The 18,410-nt window shown below is 45.6% G+C and overlaps 1 protein-coding gene across 4 annotated transcripts in view; it reads right to left on the bottom strand.

The window, feature by feature from the left end:
* The window catches only part of GRHL1 (grainyhead like transcription factor 1), a 57,850-nt gene extending 40,427 nt beyond the window's left edge, over nucleotides 1-17,423 (bottom strand). For 3 of the 4 annotated variants that reach the window (XM_078444990.2, XM_078444991.2, XM_078444993.2), the window contains exons 1-8: nucleotides 16,650-16,804; nucleotides 13,214-13,400; nucleotides 10,809-10,879; nucleotides 8,531-8,921; nucleotides 7,419-7,495; nucleotides 5,813-5,969; nucleotides 5,242-5,353; nucleotides 4,155-4,249 (exon numbers count right to left, since the gene is read on the bottom strand). In XM_078444990.2, the coding sequence (XP_078301116.1) occupies nucleotides 4,155-4,249; nucleotides 5,242-5,353; nucleotides 5,813-5,969; nucleotides 7,419-7,495; nucleotides 8,531-8,921; nucleotides 10,809-10,879; nucleotides 13,214-13,400; nucleotides 16,650-16,669 (1,110 nt within the window). In that variant the 5' untranslated portion in view covers nucleotides 16,670-16,804. Of the gene's footprint in view, nucleotides 1-4,154; nucleotides 4,250-5,241; nucleotides 5,354-5,812; nucleotides 5,970-7,418; nucleotides 7,496-8,530; nucleotides 8,922-10,808; nucleotides 10,880-13,213; nucleotides 13,401-16,649; nucleotides 16,805-17,130 lie in introns of those variants that run through there. The other variant, XM_078444992.2, reaches the window with a different exon arrangement.
* Between the last annotated feature and the right edge of the window lie 987 nt (nucleotides 17,424-18,410).

Here is an 18,410-nt window from a genome sequence, read left to right as displayed (position 1 = left end):
TGAAATAGGTCTGCATAGCACAGAGGGTAGGGTCACCTGGGGGACTGTTCCTATGCTATTTCTGCTTTTCAAAGCAGCTTCCTCCTACCTGCCGCTTTGAAAACTCATGATTTTTGACAAGTTTCCTAATATCTTCAAGTTCCTACAGTAATAGGTATATGATAACACTGATGGATGGAGTATATACAGGGACGATGTAAGATGAGTCCAGTTTGGGCAGTGTTTTTCTCAAAGTGGAACATAAGCCAAGGTGTTCAAGATTCAACCTGATATGGGATCAAAATATAGTCACCTCCAAAGCAAGCTTCAGAAACTACAGGGAAGATTCAAGTGTCAACACTGGGACAGAATTCTGATTTTATTCATCCTGGCATGGCCAAAAGGATGTATTCTATTCTTTTTTTTAAATTTTTTTTTATTTTTTAATTTTTTTTTAATGTTTGTTTTTGAGACAGAGAGAGACAGAACATGAATGGGGGAGGGTCAGAGAGAGAGGGAGACACAGAATCTGAAGCAGGCTCCAGGCTCTGAGCTGTCAGCACAGAGCCCGACGGGGGGCTCGAACTCATGGACCGTGAGATCATGACCTGAGCCAAAGTCGGACACTTAACCGACTGAGCCACCCAGGCGCCCCAGATTTTTTTTTTAAGATGTGTCAGGGACAAAAGGAATGCCATATATATATATATATCATACTATATACAGTATATATACTATATACTATATATAGTATATAGTATATACTATATATATACTACTCTATACTATATACTATACAGTATAGTACTCTATACTATATACTACATATAGTATATACTATATATATACTACTATATACAATATATAGTATATACTATATATAGTATATACTATATACACTACATAGTATATACACTATATATATATAGTATAGTATATATAGATATGCTATATATACTATTATACTATATAATAGTATATGTACTATATACTATATACTATATAATAGTATATATAACTATATACTATATAATAGTATATATAATATACTATATGTATACACTATATAGTATAAAATATAGTATATGGTATATATATAGTAGTATACATAGTATATATATACTATGCATACTACATATATATTATATATATAGTATATATATACTATGTATACTACATATATATGTAGTATACATACTACATATATAGTATGTAGTATATATAATATATATAGTATACATATAGTATGTGTATACTATATGTAGTATACATATATATGTATACATACACATATATGTACATATACACATATATATGTATACAGTATACACATACACACACACACACACACACACACACAATAAACCCTTACGTGTATGGGGGAGAATGCACTGGAATTAAGAATCAACAAATGTATTCCAACTTTGAACAAGTAAGTGGGCAAAGAAAGTGGATACTTTTGAAAAAGAAGCAAAAAAAAAAAAAAACCTACACAAGATTCTGCACGTTTACTTGTTCACTCTAACTGCCCTGGGGCATCAATTACTTTAAGTGTAAAAACAGAAAACCTCCACTTGGCCAGGGAAGGCAAAAAATCTAGATACTGAATTCCAACACACGCTTGAAGCAGATGCCTGCTATCAGCATCAAAAGGTAACGGCCTCGTTAAGAAATGGCAGGAACTCTTTCCGGCAGCAGGCAAAAGCTTAAAGATCAAGTCAGCGTTGGGGGTCTGAAGGGGGAAATGAAACTGAACTTACCTATACCAATTAACAGGTAGCTATTAAGACTACTTAAGACACACCTCCAGCAATATTTCTCTTTAATACAAATATGCTGAAGGTCTTCCAGAATAAAAGCAGCCGTTATCCCACCCGTCATCTTGGCTTCACTCCCATCCTGGAGAGTGACACATCAAACAAACAAAGCACCCTGCCCATATGCAGGGCTTTCCGCCCAGCTCTCCTCGCACTCTGACAAGTGCTTATTAACTTGATGACGTGCCAACAGAAAAGAGAGTTGGCCACCCTAGGCTTTTTGTTTTCCTAGGGGGATAGAGGGGAGAAAACTGAGCGAGTAAACCAAGGGACTAAACCCAAGGTCACAGGTAAGTCAGCAAAGTGGGCTCAGGACTTCGATGTTCTCAATCACCTCTTGCACAATTTCTCAATTAGTCCCTAATGGCAAACAGGAAACCTACCCCCGGTTTGCTTTTATAACAGAAGCACCCAGAGGGCACAGAGCCAACTGTTCTTGCAGGCTGCTGAGTCTTACTACGATATTTAATTTCAAAATAACCCTAACAACCATGATATAAAGTGAAAAGTTTACTTTTCCTCCTAACAGCTCTTCTGTAGTGAATTTGTGGTTTAATCAAGCACCGAACTCTGGACTAAGCAACCTGAGGACACTTGTATAGGATCAAGGTGGTCAGGAGGAACACCTCAGTGCAACTACAATAACCCACACTTCCTTACAGACGGGCAGACCCACTCACCACATCCTCCACTGAGGACACGTCTTTGCCTTGGACAGGGCGCCCAGAGTAAGAAAGGAAAGCAATCCTACTACAAAGTTAACATGGTCCTCAAGAATCCACTCGTAGGATTTTTTAAAAGCAACCCTAGGCAGTAAAAAATTAAATTATGTAATAATTAGTACCTCAGGCAGACTTACTCCATAATGGCTAAAATTCTTGTTGAATAAAGTAAACAAACAAACAAAAAACAAAAAGAGGTTGAGAAGGACAGGAAGGTTATCCTCGGTTTATACCGGGACCTTGATGTAGAAAAGCGCAACAAATAGTAAAGAGCGGATTTACACTAACTGTCCAAAAATTTTATGTTTCTCGTGTTGCCTCAGCTCCCAATTTTTAAACTAATCCAAAGAAAAAAATAAATACCCAAACTCTAATAATTTAGTGAAAGAGGGATTATTCTAAAAGGAATCTGTGGGAAGGGCAGAAAGGACTTGAGAATATGTTTAATTTTTCTTAAAAGGGCCCAGAACTCCAATTAGAATGATCCAGGGGTGCTTGGGCGGCACAGCCGGTTAAGCGTCCAACTTCGGCTCAGGTCACGATCTCGAGGTTCGTGGGTTCGGGCCCTGTGCTGACAGCTCAGAGCCCGGAGCCTGTTTCGGATTCTGTGTCTCCCTCTCTGCCCCTCCCTGGCTCGCGCTCCGTCTCTCAAAAATGAATGAACGTTAAAAAAAAAAAAAAAAGAATGATCCAAATGACCACGTGAATCGGAGGTAATTCTTCACTTTAAAACCCCGAGAGAGGAGAACCTTCCACGAGCTGTATTTGAGAGCAACGATACGAGAGCACTGCTACCAACAACTTGTATTTAAGGGCCTTTCTGAAGAAGCTCCGACAGAGGCACCGTTTGAATAAGACCACGACGTGCCCGCAGGAGAGAGGAGGCAGGTATGAGCTCTGCAAATGAGGGAACGGAGCACAGAGAATGAGGCGTCAGGCTCCACGCCGCACAGCGTGCAGTGACAGGCTCCCACCCACCCCGCGGGCTCGCGTGCTGCGCCACGTGTGGTTCTTTTCAGGGGACGGAGAGGGGTCAAGGGCAGTTTCAGAGCATCTGGCAAGAAGCTGTACTTCAGAAAATGTACAATGCTGAAGAGAGAGGAAGTCAACCACCCAGCTGACACCGACCCAGCGGAAGAGAGGGCACCGCTGATGACACAGTGGCTATTTCTCTTCCCAAAGTCTTGTCTCCTTTCCATGCACGGCACGACTGAACGGCTAGAACCTATCTTCTTAGCCGAGCCTATTCTCCTATTCCCGAGCAAAAGAATGAAAACACGAAGGGGCTCTGGGTGGCTCGGTCGGCTAAGCATCTGACTCTTGATTTCATCTTAGGTCATGGTTTCACAGTTCATGAGATCGAGTCCCGCGCCGGACTCCACGCTGACAGCTCGGAACCTGCTTGGGAGTCTGTTTCTCCCTCTCTCTCTGCCCCGTGCGTCCACACGCACATATGCTGTCTGTCTCTCTCAAAATAAATAAATAAAATTAAAAAAAAAAAAAAAAAAAAAAGAATGACAACGTGTAAAACCATAAAAAAAAAAGAGAGAAAAAGATCAGTTGTCAAATCATTAAACTCCTCCCACTTTTCCTCACGAAGCTGGAAACAGAAAAGGCCCTGAACTCCATTACCTACCTTTGCTTCGTCGTTTATGTCCCAAGTGAAGGAAATGGCGTTATACGCAATCTCCTCGATGTTACTGATGGTATTGAAGCTTTCTTTATAGTCGGCTATATGAGTGACGAGAGAGAGAAATTTGTGATTTCTGGTTCCAGCACGAGATTACAGCAGTTCAAAGTACGATTTGGTTTTTCATATTATCACCTCTGAAAAACTTAATTTAACATTTTGTTGGGTTGAAAAGCGTTCAAAAAATGAAGAAAAAAAAATCACAGCGCTCTTAAGATAGAGGCAAGTCAATGTAGTATTTAATTTTTTCCCCTTATGTCAACATTAAGATACTTAGGATTAAAAAGTTTCAGTAACTGTCCCAAGGTCACGAAACTGGCCCCGAGAGCCAAGATCAGAACTCAGTTCTTTTCACTGTTCTGAAAAGAGACCACGAAAGTTAAAAAAGACAAAAAAAAAAAAAAAAAAGCAGCAGCAACACTCAGGTTAAGAGCCATCTTGCGATATAGATAATGGTTTTATATGAAACTTATATACACAGCAAGAGACCAGGCATTCATTCTCATAAAGCCACTTCATTAAACATGGATTTGCACAGGTCTGCTGTTACACCCCAAGTGACGCATCTCCGGGTCTCTTTGAAGACGGAAGAGTCTAGCGGTGCACTTCAACATGCGACCAGGGGACACTGTCAGGGAAGTGCACGCCAGCCGTTTTTCCTTTTACTTGTTTCTTTAGGGTTTTTGTCCACCTTACAATCATTTACAAATGATCGGGAATCTCTTCGAGAACACATTTCACCTCAAAAACTCCGCAGACCAAAGAGCAGGGCACGCTCGCGTGAGCAGGCTACACAGCCTCCGGTCCCGGTGTCATGTGGACAGCCACTGCACGGGCCACATGTCCTCATGAAGGAAGTAAGGTTAAGAGCACTGATTCCAGGAGGCCGAGGACAGGGTTTGGAACAGATCAGTAGCTGGCATAAAAATTCAAATGCTTTCGGCAGGAAGCCGGTCACTGCCAAAAATAACTGGAATCAGAAAACTGGATGCGTGCACCTCTGGGAATAAAAGCGGGCTCCGGAGCTACTTACCGATATCAATGCATCTTTGTTTAGCTGTGTGCTGTCGGGAGTGCCAGTATTTCCAATGCCTTAACTGATCTTCTCGGCTTTTGTCTTCTGCAAAAACCACCATGATCACACTCTAGGAAAGAGAAGGCATTATAACATGAAGACACTGAAGGGGGAGGCGAGGATCTTTCGGAAAACTTAGTGTTATGTTTTACAGGGAAGGCTTAAAACCGCCATTTTATTTTATTTTATTTTTTAATTTTTTTGTAAATGTTTATTTAGTTTTGAGAGAGTGAGAGAGAGAGAGAGAGAGAGAGGAGAATGCAAGCAGAGGAGGGGCAGAGAGAGAGAGAGAGACACAGAATGGGAAGCAGGCTCCGGGCTCCGAGCTGTCGGCACAGAGCCCGACGCGGGGCTCGAACCCACGGACCGCAAGATCGTGACCTGAGCTGAAGCCGGACGCTCAACCGACTGAGCCACCGAGACGCCCCTGAAACCGCAATTTTAGATCTTCATTTTGATGTTCTTCAGACTGGGGAATGCTAAGCTCTGACTAGCTTTCCTAGAGAACAGAACTGAGAGCAGAACTTACTCGGACTTTGCTGATGGGCCGCTGGATGCCCTCGCTGCTGTTCACCTCCTTCAAGGTGACAGGGTAGAACTGGCCTTTGTTTAGGTATGTCATGGTGCTATCTCCTGGCTTCTGTCGAAGCGACTTTGAGGCTTCTAGGGTATATTCAAAGTTGTTCCTAAAGAATGAAACAAAAGTCACAGATCTCTAAGCCACTCTTTGGGAAGCTTCCTTTATGCTTGAGCTCAATCCTGAAACGCTTCAGTGTGGATGTATGCCAACAGGCGACTACCAGGAAACATCCAACTGACTATGTCACATCATAAGTGGCACTGGTACTTCTTCCACAAGAAAGGTTGTCTTTAGCGACACGGAAATCCTTCAATCTCTCCTATGTGGGGCTACAAAATGCCTCCTAGAGATTCTAGGAAGTAACGTTAAAAATTCGAAGTTGGGAAGCAAAGGGGACTAAAGATACCCGTGACCAAAAAAGGATTTTGGAAGGAAATCTCCCAAGACATGTTGCCAATCTGGTTGCAACCAGAAGACACTGCAAAGGTTGCAAACAGGTGGCTGGTAGCCCTCTGATGAAATCTGATGTGGTCTGCACCGCACTTTTTTTGCTGGTTTTGCTTGCAATTTAATGTCTAGATGGGCATTCACGATTCCCTACATTTCCTACCACCTTAAAGTAACACGCATAAATCTCCCTAAAGGTGTTCAATAACCTTCCTAGGCCAGATGTCGAAAATTACACCCATTTTTATAAATCAAGTTTTATGGACCACAACCACACCCTTTATTTACATGTCATCTGCAGCTGCTTTTGTGCTGGAGTGGCAGAGCCGGGCAGTTGCGACAGAGGCTGGGAGGCCCACAAAGCTTCAATATATACTATCTGATTCTTTACAGAAAAAGGGTGGCGACCCCTATCTGAGATCCTAAAGGCATTCGAGTCTGTGACTCCCGCTCCTTGAGGCAGGTCTCTAAGGGAAGTCTCAATTCCCACAAAATCCTAGGCTTTCAAATAAACGGGGTTCGCTTCAAAAGACAACATACCAAAAACTGCAAAGAACGAAATTATAAAATGAAATCCTAAGCTCTTTTAAAAACCCTCTGGAGGTGTTTTTACATTTCCACAATTCATTTGGAAGATACTCATATTCCCAGTGTGTGACACAATCTCGTGAGGTTTTAAAAGAAGAGGTTGTCAGGTTAGAAGAAAGCTGACCTCATTTATTTTACCGCTAGTGAGCCTAATCACGAATAAAAGCCTTTATCCACCTGATGGTGTTCCTAAATTCTCACAGAAGTACACACTCTTGCAAACAGAAGGGAGCTCGGAGATCTAGTTGAATCCCCTCACCTCTTCTTTTAGATTCCATTCTGCAGCCATCACATAAAGAAACCGAAGGAAAGGAAAAGCACCAACACCAAGAATTAAGGAAACGTGAAACACAGTACAGATTCCAAGGTTAAACGGACTCGAGCAAAGATGACACCACAGTAACTGTAGTTGAGATACAGGTGAAAGCACACCAAAGCCACCTCTGATTTTCCAGTATCAGATTAACAAAAAAGTCGTAAGAGCTGAAAGTTAAAAATCAAATTAAAAGACAACGATTACCCAGAAACACTGTCAAAAACATAGTCCTCTGAATTCATGCCAGGCATCCGCAGACTGAGATCCGAGGGGAAGAAAACCTGAAATATCAATGCAATAAGCCACAACTATTTAACTGGTTATCAGGCTTACTAAAGACCAATATCCGGTACAGCACAGGAGTATGTGGCTTACAGCAACCCACTGCTCATTCAATATTCATTTTAAAATAAAAATTTTCACTCTACAAAAGATGTAAAGAGAAAACCAAAAAGAAAGAAAAATACCCACCCATGTTACATGCCACTCAATCCGACGGGGACAATCTCCGCGGGTACTCCCACAGAGTGCTACGTTATTCCCTTTTCCCATCTTTCCCACACATCTCACTTCTGTTCAGACTCTAGAATCTGCAACCAAAATCTCGTGACTTTTAGGAATCATCGTACCAAGCGAAGGTACAGTATCAGGTCTGTACCGTGGCTGGGTGGATCGGTGCATTGTCTCGGAAAACGCTACTATTCTAGTCCTTAACTCCATAAGCAGACAGATGCTCCTGTCCCCCGTGAGACGTTAGAGATGGCTTCGAACATCTTCAGTCCCTAATTTTTACCTGACAGGTGTTCATCGCCACAAAACCCCCCAGAAGCCTTGGGGGTTAATTTGTAAATTTCACACACCGCACTTGTCATCAAGACCCACTGCCTCCCTGACCACACTACCAACCGAGAGAGACCAAGCAAGTCCATGATAAATCATTTTATGTTAAGAGCAATTGCAGGAATCTTGTTTTGGTCTAGGACAAAAGCTGAGAAGAGACTTATGTGGAGATCTCTGTTGTCGATGGAAGATTATGCCCGGGGTTCCCTTTCTCCAACAAATCACTTAGCTGAAATCACAATTGTTAACTCAAATGCTGGTAAGATTAGCCATGTGCCCTTGATAATCATTTCTGGTTTTGTAGGTTTAGTTTACAAATTATACCCATGGGCCTTTTCTCTTAGGAAAAAAAAATCTTTTGTTCCTAATCCATTCATTTCAGGCTGAGTTTCAAGCTTACGTAACAAGGAAGAGGTGGAACTCAATACTTCTACAAACACACAAATGTCTTAGGAAGATGCTTTCATTTCCTGTACCTCCTGAACGCCTTCCTTGAAGGTCTCTGAGAAGGTAGAGTCTGGAGTTCGCCTCTGAGCATTTGGGGGTTGAGCACCAGAGCTGAACTGGTCAGCGTTAAGGTTCCGGTCGAAAACCACCACCCGCTCAGTGGCCTCAGGATGATACACTGCTGGGGAGATTCCCACAGCGAAGCCATGGGGCTGGGTTTCTGTCTTGATGGAGTGGGTAGGCATCGTTGCTATGGAGACAGTGACTGTTGTATCGGGAGCCGTCAGATGGCCTCTCTTATCAACGCCCAGTTGGTTGCCATGGGGAAGGACGATGTTAAATGGCACATTTTTCAGTACTTGCACTCTGTTTTCTCCAGCAGAAACGAGGGACTGCTCAGTCACACTTGGTATGCTGTTTCTTTAAGAAAAGAAAAGAAAACTGTGTTTTCAAATTCAATGCCGATACAGTTCTTTGACAATTTTTAACTGTTCCTAACGGCAGTGGGCTGCTGGGTCCTGTGCAGCAATAATAATAATAATAATAATAATAATAATAATAACAACAATACTACAATACTGGGGAAGAACCACATAAATAGAAAATGCCAATGACATTCCATTACTAGAGAAAGAAAAAAAGACTTCATAGTCATCGGTCAAGTAAAATCCAAAAGTATTAAGTAAAATTTCATTTGAAACACAGACACCTCGCAGTTCTCTTTATTCTCAATAATCCTGATAAAATGATCCTATCCCATTAGAAGCTCAAAGATACAAATCTAATGGCCGGAGCAGAAGACGGTTCAAGTACTGGTTCCAGAGTCAGACGGCCTTGGTTCAAACTCTACGACCTTTAGCAAGCTATCTCATCTCTTTGTAACTGCGTGCTCCTCTCTAAAGCGGGGATAACAGGGGTATCTATCCTCACAAGGTCGTGGCGAGATGAAATGAGACGGCACACCAGATCGTGTCTAATAATGCCTGGTGCACAAGGGTTCACCAAGTATGAACTGTCCCTACTCGGCCACCACTCTCCCTAGTACCTACACTTACGCGGCTCTCTCTACCATCACAAGAAAACCTACGGTAACACCGTACAGGTAGATAAATTTGCATGAAATTATTTTTTGCTTTAATTACTACCCTGGGCAACAGAAGATGATTTCCCGTCCAGGGCGCAGTTCGTGAATTTTCAAAGCCCCCTCAAACAATACAGGCTGACCTTTGCAGAAAAGAGCATGATCAATGAAATGTTCGAACCTCGAACCGTAAATTCACTCCCAAGAATCCTCAAGAAAGAAAAAAGGAAACAGCGATCTAGAAAGTGGGTCAGTAAGCCTTCGTGGTAGTAAAAAAATTAGACAGGGACTTAATGTTAGGACACTGAGTTTTGCTTTAAGATAACTACAGCAGAAAACAAATAAAATACAAAGTGAATTTAACAGTTGGAGAACAGGGAAGAGTAGATCAAACAGGAGGAATCATGTCAGTAACTGCTGAAGCTAGGAATGACGTATGTGGGTTTATAGCATTTCTCTACTTCTGTTGTTTGAAAATGCCCATGATAAAGAGTAACATAATAAAAGCCATCAGCCCTTCTCCAAAGGGTAATTATGACGATTAAAACAGCAACGTGGAAAACACTCACAGAAGGGATTAGGCAGAACCCAAACTATCAAATCCGATCTGTGAATACAACCACAACCGCATAAAATGTGCACACACACCCAAATAGTAAATAAAGAAATCGTCAAGACGGTGGGATTCTGAGTGGTCATTCTTTCTTTAAAAATGTTTTACTCCTCTATTACTAATAGAACACAGGGAAATTTAAAAGGTGTATTTAATTTTTTTTCCTGGCCAAAGCGAAGCCTTAATTTTCTAGAAGTTTTAACCTAAAATGTTTTCAAAATAACTTCAACACGAATTGGGAACACGAGCTACTTCATTAAGTTTTGCTTAGGCAATTATTCAAGATTGCTGGCTACTTAATTTCTTTAAAAGGACCCCTACCATTGCATTAAGCCACACCTTTTTTGAGAGAACCTCAAAGAGGATAAGCAAACACGTCCCTTCCCCTTCCGTTCTTACTAAAAACATCCCTCCACAGGAAAAGAGGGTTAATGCTTTGTTTTCCAGAAAAGGCAACTATGTCTAAAGAACCTGGTAACTTTTCAGAGCGACAGAATCATAATTGTCCCCTACCTCTTCCACCAGAGCTTTCTCGTTTAAACAAACTCCCAGTCTTCTTTTCGCAGAAACCTGGCATTTTTCAAGAGTAGGATTTTATGCTATTAGACATTACCTCTTGCTGTGATCTGGTTCTGGGTGCTCAACGTCTGGCTTTGCTGTTGACGATCGCCTCTCTCTTGGAACCTTAGATATGAACACACGAGACGACAATTCAGTTCTCACTTAGTGGAGTATAGACACAGCCTTTTATTTTTCAGTGAAGTTCAACCATTCACAGGGTCTACCAGACCGCCCACCCGATGCCAGGCTGTGGGGACGACGCGATGAAGGCAGCGTCTGCCCCCAAGAGCTTACGTTCTGGTCACCAGGTTAATAAGCAAAAGCCAACGATTCTTTAGCTGCCAAATAAACTCAGGGCAGCACAAATTCAATCTGTCATTGAGTTTGGGCTCATCTCTTAAACAAAAACCACTGGCCCGGTGTTACCCATTTATCCACGTGATGGAACAAACAAGAAGACTGAAAACCCAACTGGACTCTAGCGGTGTTCTCGCCGCTCCTTTCCATTGCCCTACCTTTCAGATCAAATGCAGAAAAAACCCCTCAGACTCATCAGTTCATTTAGAAAAGAAAATCACCCTACACCTATCATAAGAAGTCTGACATACAGACATAAGATTGTCACCTTTACAGTACAGACGTGATGATTTATCTCCCCCTAAGATGTAAGATACTTCTAGGACCCTATATTTAAAACATACACATATTCAAGCACTACAATCAGTATTATTACATCAGTCTTTCTGCCACTAAACTTGCTGGTGTTTTCCCATTCTCAAAATTTCAGTTACAAACATGAAACTTCTTGGGGCGCCTGGGTAGCTCAGTCAGTTAAGCCTCCGATTCTCGGTTTCAGCTCAGGTCGTGACCTCACAGTTTGTGAGATCAAGCCCCGCATTGGGCTCTGGGTCGACGGTACAGAGACTGCTCGGAATTCTCTTTCTCTCCCTCTCTACACCTTCCCTGCTTGTGTGTGCACTCCCTCTCTCTCTCCCTCTCCAGATAAATACAAAAAAAAAAAAAAAAAAAAAAACCTAAAAAAATATGTAACCTCAAACTTCATAATACTTAGGAACTTATGATTTTTTATACTGATTGAGTCAATAAAACAAGCCATAAGGAGAACAGATACATCATAAGCTCCACTTTAAAGGAATTCTTCGGCTACACTTCCCAGGCAAAGATTTCTTCCAGCATCCCGAGGCACAAGTTTCCCTTCATATTCAAAGGAAACAAAACAAAACAAATCTTACCTCAGCCTCTCAAACACAACATGTCGGATACACAGCCTCACATAAGAAAATAATTAAATCTTGCGTTTAGGTCCCACTCTATTTGGCGACCATAATCAAACTATCTTCTTTGCTTTTGTCCCCTCTGCATCTCTCGTATTCCGGAAAGAATACAGTGCCAGGAGGGAACAGAAGGCAAGCAACTGGTGAACCTAGGTGACTGTATCTGGGGGTTAATTTTCCAACCAAATGTAAGTTTCCTATGGCTTTGGAAGTTTTAAAAACGAAAAAACAGGGCAAAAACAAACTGTAACGTATGGCCATCTCCACATACTATCGTTGGGCAGAGAGAAAAATGCCAAAGTAAATACAGGAAGCCAAGTGTGTCCCAGGGGAGACGGCACGGCATACTGAAGAGGGTGACTTTGGCACAATCCAGACCGGGACTGAGACCCTGGCCGCTACGCATCCTGGCTGTGTGACCTGAGGACTTAATTTTTTCCCATCTGCAAAATAGGGATAGTAACACATATTTTGGAGGCTTTCTGGAGGGATCAAAAAGAACACACGTGCTGGTAACACGTCTAGCGTGTGACACAGACGATCAGTAAGCGGTGGCTAGTATTATGAGGACGACGACGAGGATGCCAACCTCCAGGTAGGAACACCACGTAAGACTTCAGGCAGAGAATAAATGATATCTAATTAGGACTGACCGATAGAAATAGGCAACGAGATATACCCTGAGCGTAGAACAAGCAAGTCCAAGACTAGAAACTAGCTTTGTTTCCCTTCACGACTCCTACAAGCAAATCAAAAGCTCCGTCATGTCACGTAAGGAAAAGGACGTCACTCTGACTGCGTCAGAATGTCGGCTGGAGCGCGGGTAAACGAACCACGGTCTCTGCTTGAGGGCACTGAGAAGTACCTTTGGTAAAACGTTCAATCTCGATGCGACACAGCTTACCATTTTCTCCTGCGGCAGCTTCGCCTCTCAGAGCTAGCACAGCGGGCTACTGCACGCACTGCAAAAACAACCCTTTGATTCTACGATCGTCCCTTTTCAGCTTTGAACCACAGTAAGCCAAAGTACTCATTAGACTATTTATAGTCACTAGAGAAGCAACTTGCATTACACTCTGCCAGCAAATTACTGTTTTATATGCTGTTGAAGCAAGTGCATCTCGGACTGTTGTTAGGTTTGTAAAAGAGGAGGCGAATCCACCTTGTAATAGTCATAGAGCAAGCCCAGGGCGGCCGCGCTGTCTTCGTCCCCATTGATGCTCATCATTGCTTTGGTTGCTGCGGTGAGAGGGTTTTCCAGGAAGGACTTCCAGGCTTCATCCTCGCTAGTGTAGGAGCGCCGCTGTGGATAAAGTGCTTCGTTCTGAAGAACCAACACCGGCCGTTTGCTTCGGAGAAATCAGAAACACGTGTATGTACATCGCGCTTTTTACCGCAAGGCACCATAAGCTCATTTTTCAAGACCCAAACAACCAATTCCTTGCCGTTCCAATCAAACAGCTTTGTTCTTTAGTGTTTCATCAGCGACCCGCCCTGGCAAAGAAAACGAAGACAAGACCAGGAGACAACCCACTTACATGCACGCCGAGGGGTCACCCAGTAAGACGCAAGGTATTTAGGCAGCCAGGGAACCTGAACCTTAGGCGGTTTACCTGTACCTGTCACCCAGGATCTAGTGTTTGGCAAAACGAAGCAAAACAAAAAAATGCTCTAAGAAAATGTCAGGCTATTCAAACACTTAAGTAAACAAACACAAGGACAAAGTCAGGCAAAACAGAACATTCACTCCCTTCAGACCTCTCCGATCAGGACTGTACCCTCCTCAAGAAGAGTATACGTGGTTCGATCATCATGCTGCTACATGTTATTTCCTTCCTTCTCCTATTGATATCATGCCTTAAAAACCTTCCTACCCACAAAGAAGGGGGAGAGGAGGAGGGGGCGGAAAGAAAAAGGGAAACTTCGCTTAATCCTCCGGGGTATATGAGAAAGTTAGAATATTCTACTGATTCCCAGCAGATTGAGCATGGAATGTGGCCAAAGGGGACTGTAAATCAATAAGGAGGCATAAGTTTCTGGCATGGGAGTTAACTGTTTATCTCAGAGATAAACACTTGAGAATCTACGACAATAAATAAAGCCACTGAACGAAAGGAGCTTTTTCAAAAAAAATAGGTGGGAAATCTTGTTTTTAAAAATCTTTTCTAGTTTCTCACACCGGGCAAGAACGGTTTCGTTTCAACACTGTCGTTTGGTGGGACAAATCCAGAAAAATCAACGGAGATCTTAGTAGAGTCTTACAGAAGATTTAATTTTAAAGATTAAAACAAACATGACTGATTCCAAAACCCTGAAATGTAAACAGTCTCAACAACTGTTCGGTTGGCGCTATTTAATAAGTCAATAAAGAGAAAAAATGGAACACTCACTCCAGCAAAATGAAGTTGAAGGGGCAAAAAAAAAAAAAAAAACAAAAACAAAAACCCACCAAAAACCTGTTAATGTTCAAAACGGCTCTGAATTATCACTATTCTAACAAGCAAATTTAAGGATCAGGCCTCATTGCAACACACAAATGAAATATGTTAAATGGCCTAAAGGTGACCTGCCTACTCTAAAAGTGAATGTAGAAAGATTGATTATCTTTTCAAGTAATCAACACAGGTTAGGGTTTGGCAGTCACCCAGGCCCTTTAAAAGCAGATACGGATTTTGAGAAAGGAGAACATCTTTGAAAAGGGGTGGGGACACGGGCCGACCACGTAACCTCAAAATCAGGTCTTCTTTCAAAGTCAGTGGTTTAAACTCATGTCTAGGCATAAAATCCAAGGAGCTTACATTTCGCAGGAAAAGAAGACTCGAGGTGGTGCATGTACTATTTTAACACAAAACAAACTCAACGAGGCAGTTTGCTTAGAAATGCAGGAGTGGATTTAAATCTCACACGCACAAGAAATAAACACGTCACATACAAAAGGGCACTGCCTACACCATTCCGAGCCGAGTGTTAACTACTGAATCAGTGCTATCTTGAGGTGATTTACTGGGGCATGGCTAAGCTATTATTAATAGTGTAATAGCTACTTCCAGAAGATTATGACAGCACTTGGCTCATTCAATTCCCGTATTGCTAGTTTTTCAGCTTCCCTTCTTCTCCCACCCCCATCCCAAATTTGTCCAGGCAACAGAAAGTATTTTTTGCAAATGGCTTTGTTTGGGATCACCCTGAAGGTAGGTGCCTTACATTTCCAAAGCGTGCCAGAGGCCAAAATTTTAGCTTTGGAAATTTGCCTTATCTAAACCCGAAGTCAAGAAACAAACAGTCCCCAGTTGCCTGTCTTAGTCTACTTCCTCCTAGGACAGCCGGGCACTGGCAGGTGCTAGTCCCTAAAGGCCCCTCACTGCCTTGGGGAAGTCTTAAACCCTTCACCAATGAGCTCTCCAAGATTTCTGAAATGTATTTCAAGTGATCACTTAATGGACAACACCAGGTTAATCCATTTAAGATCTCCCATACACAATCTAACCCCCTCAATCAGAAAAAGAGCACACGTAAGTTACAACCTGGAAGGAATACGTCTGATCTGGATTTACTGATCTGAAATATACCCATTCGTTTGGTGCCATTCACTTTTTTCTTAAAACTTTTTTTATTTCGGAACAATTTTATATTTACAGAAAAGCTGCAAAGAAAATACAGGAATATCCCTCACCCCGTGTCCCTTAATGTTAACATCTTACATTACCACCTTGCACGGGTCAAAAATATTTCTTTAATCACAAACTCCAAAAGACATATTAGCCCAGGACTTTTCTGTTTATCACCCTGATTTCGACGATTTCATCCTCCTGATCTTTTCTGAGGATTTTTAATTACAGTAATCTGTAATTACCATCAATGATGCAAGTGGCAAAATAACTCCTACAACAATTTTCTCACTCACACAGCCAGCCAAGGGGAAAAAAAAGATGCCAGGACACCAGAGCACTTCAACTTTTCCCTAAATCTCTCCTTTCGGAAGTTCTAGCAGGCGGACTGCAGGCAGGAGACCGCTGGGCGACAGGGGACTGATTACCGGAGACATCTACCTTTCAGCGGGGGAGCGAGTCCCCCCCCCCCCCCCCGAGCAAACGCGACCCCGCTCGGGGGAGGGGGGGCACAGGGGGGGGGGTCCACGCGTCGCGGTCACAGCCCGACAGGCGCGGCACCACGAATCTCCCTCCCCGCACCCGGGCCACCAGCCGAGCGGAGATGGGGGCGCGCCCGCGGGGTGGTGCCGCCGAGGCGGAGGGGGGCCGAGCAGGGAGCTGTCCTCTCCGGAATCGAGTCCCCAAGGCAAGGGTCTCCCCGGGGGCTTCGGAGGAACAAAGGCGCGGGGGAGGGGGTGCTGAAGGGCAGAGGCCGCGGCGGCGAAGAAAGTGGTCGGCGAGACGCGCCCCCAGCCCGGCCGGCCGGCTTCGACCCCGCCCGCCGGGCCTCGCCCCGCGCCCGGCCTCACACCCCCGTCCGTCCGTCCGTCCGCCCGCCCGCCGGGCCTCGCCTCGCCTCGCCGGGCCTCGCGGCAGGTGCGGCCGGCCCGGCGCGCAGCGGCGGCCTGAAGCCGCACGGCCGGACTCGCGCGCCGGCGCTTCACTTACTTATCGTACTCCTGTGTCATCGCGCTTGCTCGCCGCTGCCGGGCCGCAGAACTGGACTTTCGGGTTGGGACAGTACACCCGATCCGGGGGGGAGGAGGCGGCGGCGGCGGCGGCGGCGGCGGGTCCGGAGCGGCGGCCCCGACGGGTTGGGTTCGCTTTTCTCGCTCTGAGCCGGCTCGGCGCGGGCTGCGCGCTCTGGGCGCCCGGGCTCGACCGCCCATTGGCTGGCAGCGCGCCCGCCCGGGGCGGGGCCTCGGGGCCGGGAGGCCGGCGGCGCCGCCTGATTGGCCAGCGCGCGGGCCGCCGGGGCGGGGACCGCCGCTCCGCGTGGCCGCGTAGGTGCGGCGCGCCCCGCGCTCTCGGCCTGCCTCGGGCCGGGGACTGGCGTGGCCGCGCGGCTGCAGGCGCGCACCTTCCGCCCCTCCGCCGCCCTCCGCGTGCCCACCGCCCGGCGCCGAGGTCGCAGCCCTCGGCGGCTCACCTGAGGGACCGGCCAAGCTTTGGGGGTCCTTCTCGGGCCTTGGGGGTCCTTCCTTCCCCGCTAGCCCACCGAAGCCCTCCGCGGCTCCAGTGATGGAGCCACCCCGTCCGCGGTCCGCAGCTCGGCTGCCTCGGGCACCTTTCCCTCCCCGGGTCTGTGAAGCGCCCCGCCTTCGTGCCGCCTCTCAGTCCGCGTCCATTTATTTATGAGGCCTCTGGCTGTGGCCTGAGAAAGCTCAGATGTCTCCGGCCTCGCCGCCGTGCCCACCGCAGCTGTCGGGCTTTCGAACCTTCTGCTCGTCCATCTTCTAGTGTCCGCTATGTGACAGTCACTGGGCAACTGCCCGTCTAACCGTTGTTTCCCCTCGTGAGCCCTGGGTGAGGACCTGCCGAGTGGCGGCATCAGCCTCGTCCTGGCCTCCTGGTCCCAAGTGCCTGCCCCTCCCCCTCTCCTGCGCCCCCACCTCACTGCTGGCCCCCCATCACCTCTAGTCCCTGCGCACCCCTTAGCCCTCTCAGAATCCCCATCTGGGCTTCAACCCCTTCACCCCTCACTCCCCTCCCCACCCCCGCAGAGCTCCTTCCTGGGGCTCCATCCCTAACCCACTGCTGAACCTTCCAGCATTTCCGGCCTTTCCACCCCTACCCCGGCCCGAATGGTCCTTCTGAGCGGAAGTTCCCTTCTCCAGGGTCAGCTGGCTCGTTCAGCAAGTGTAGGGAGAACTCCTGTATGCCAGGCATTGTTCTAGATGTGGAGGTAGTGAGCAGATTTCCCTGCCTGCCTTCAGCATCCTAGGGGGTAACAGACAATAAGCAGTATGAGTAAGGTGTGTTGGGAACCGTGCTCATGAGACGGGCAAGTTCTGCGGGAGAAAAAGCAGGCAGCTGGAGAGCCCGGGGTGGAGCTGGGGCTGGAAGGCCTGAGGAGGAAAGGCCTTCGAGGAAGTGGGGGAGGAGTGGGTCAGGCACACCTTTGCAAAAGGTGTGGACAGTGGACATCTGGAGACCGGTGACCAGAGGAGGACAAAGCAGGAGGACAGGGGAGAGGTGTGTGGACTTTGGTTTTTACTAAGACAGAGGCTTTGGAGTAGAGCAGTGACCTGATCTCCCTCACGTCTTTAAGTAACCTGGGCGGTAGGAGCACAAAGATGGGAGCAGGGAGTCCCGACCGAAGACGATAGTCACGCGGCCTAGGGTGGTGGAGTCGAGCCGTGAGAAGAGCCTGGATGTGTCCTGAAGGTAGAGCCAGCAGGATTTCCTGACAGTTGGATGTAAAGTACG

The sequence above is a fragment of the Panthera onca genome, chromosome A3 (genome assembly GCF_046562875.1).
Source record: "Panthera onca isolate mPanOnc1 chromosome A3, mPanOnc1 haplotype 2, whole genome shotgun sequence".
NCBI lineage: Eukaryota > Metazoa > Chordata > Mammalia > Carnivora > Felidae > Panthera > Panthera onca.
Note: the sequence above shows the minus strand (reverse complement) of the source record. Positions and strands in the feature narration are given on the sequence as shown.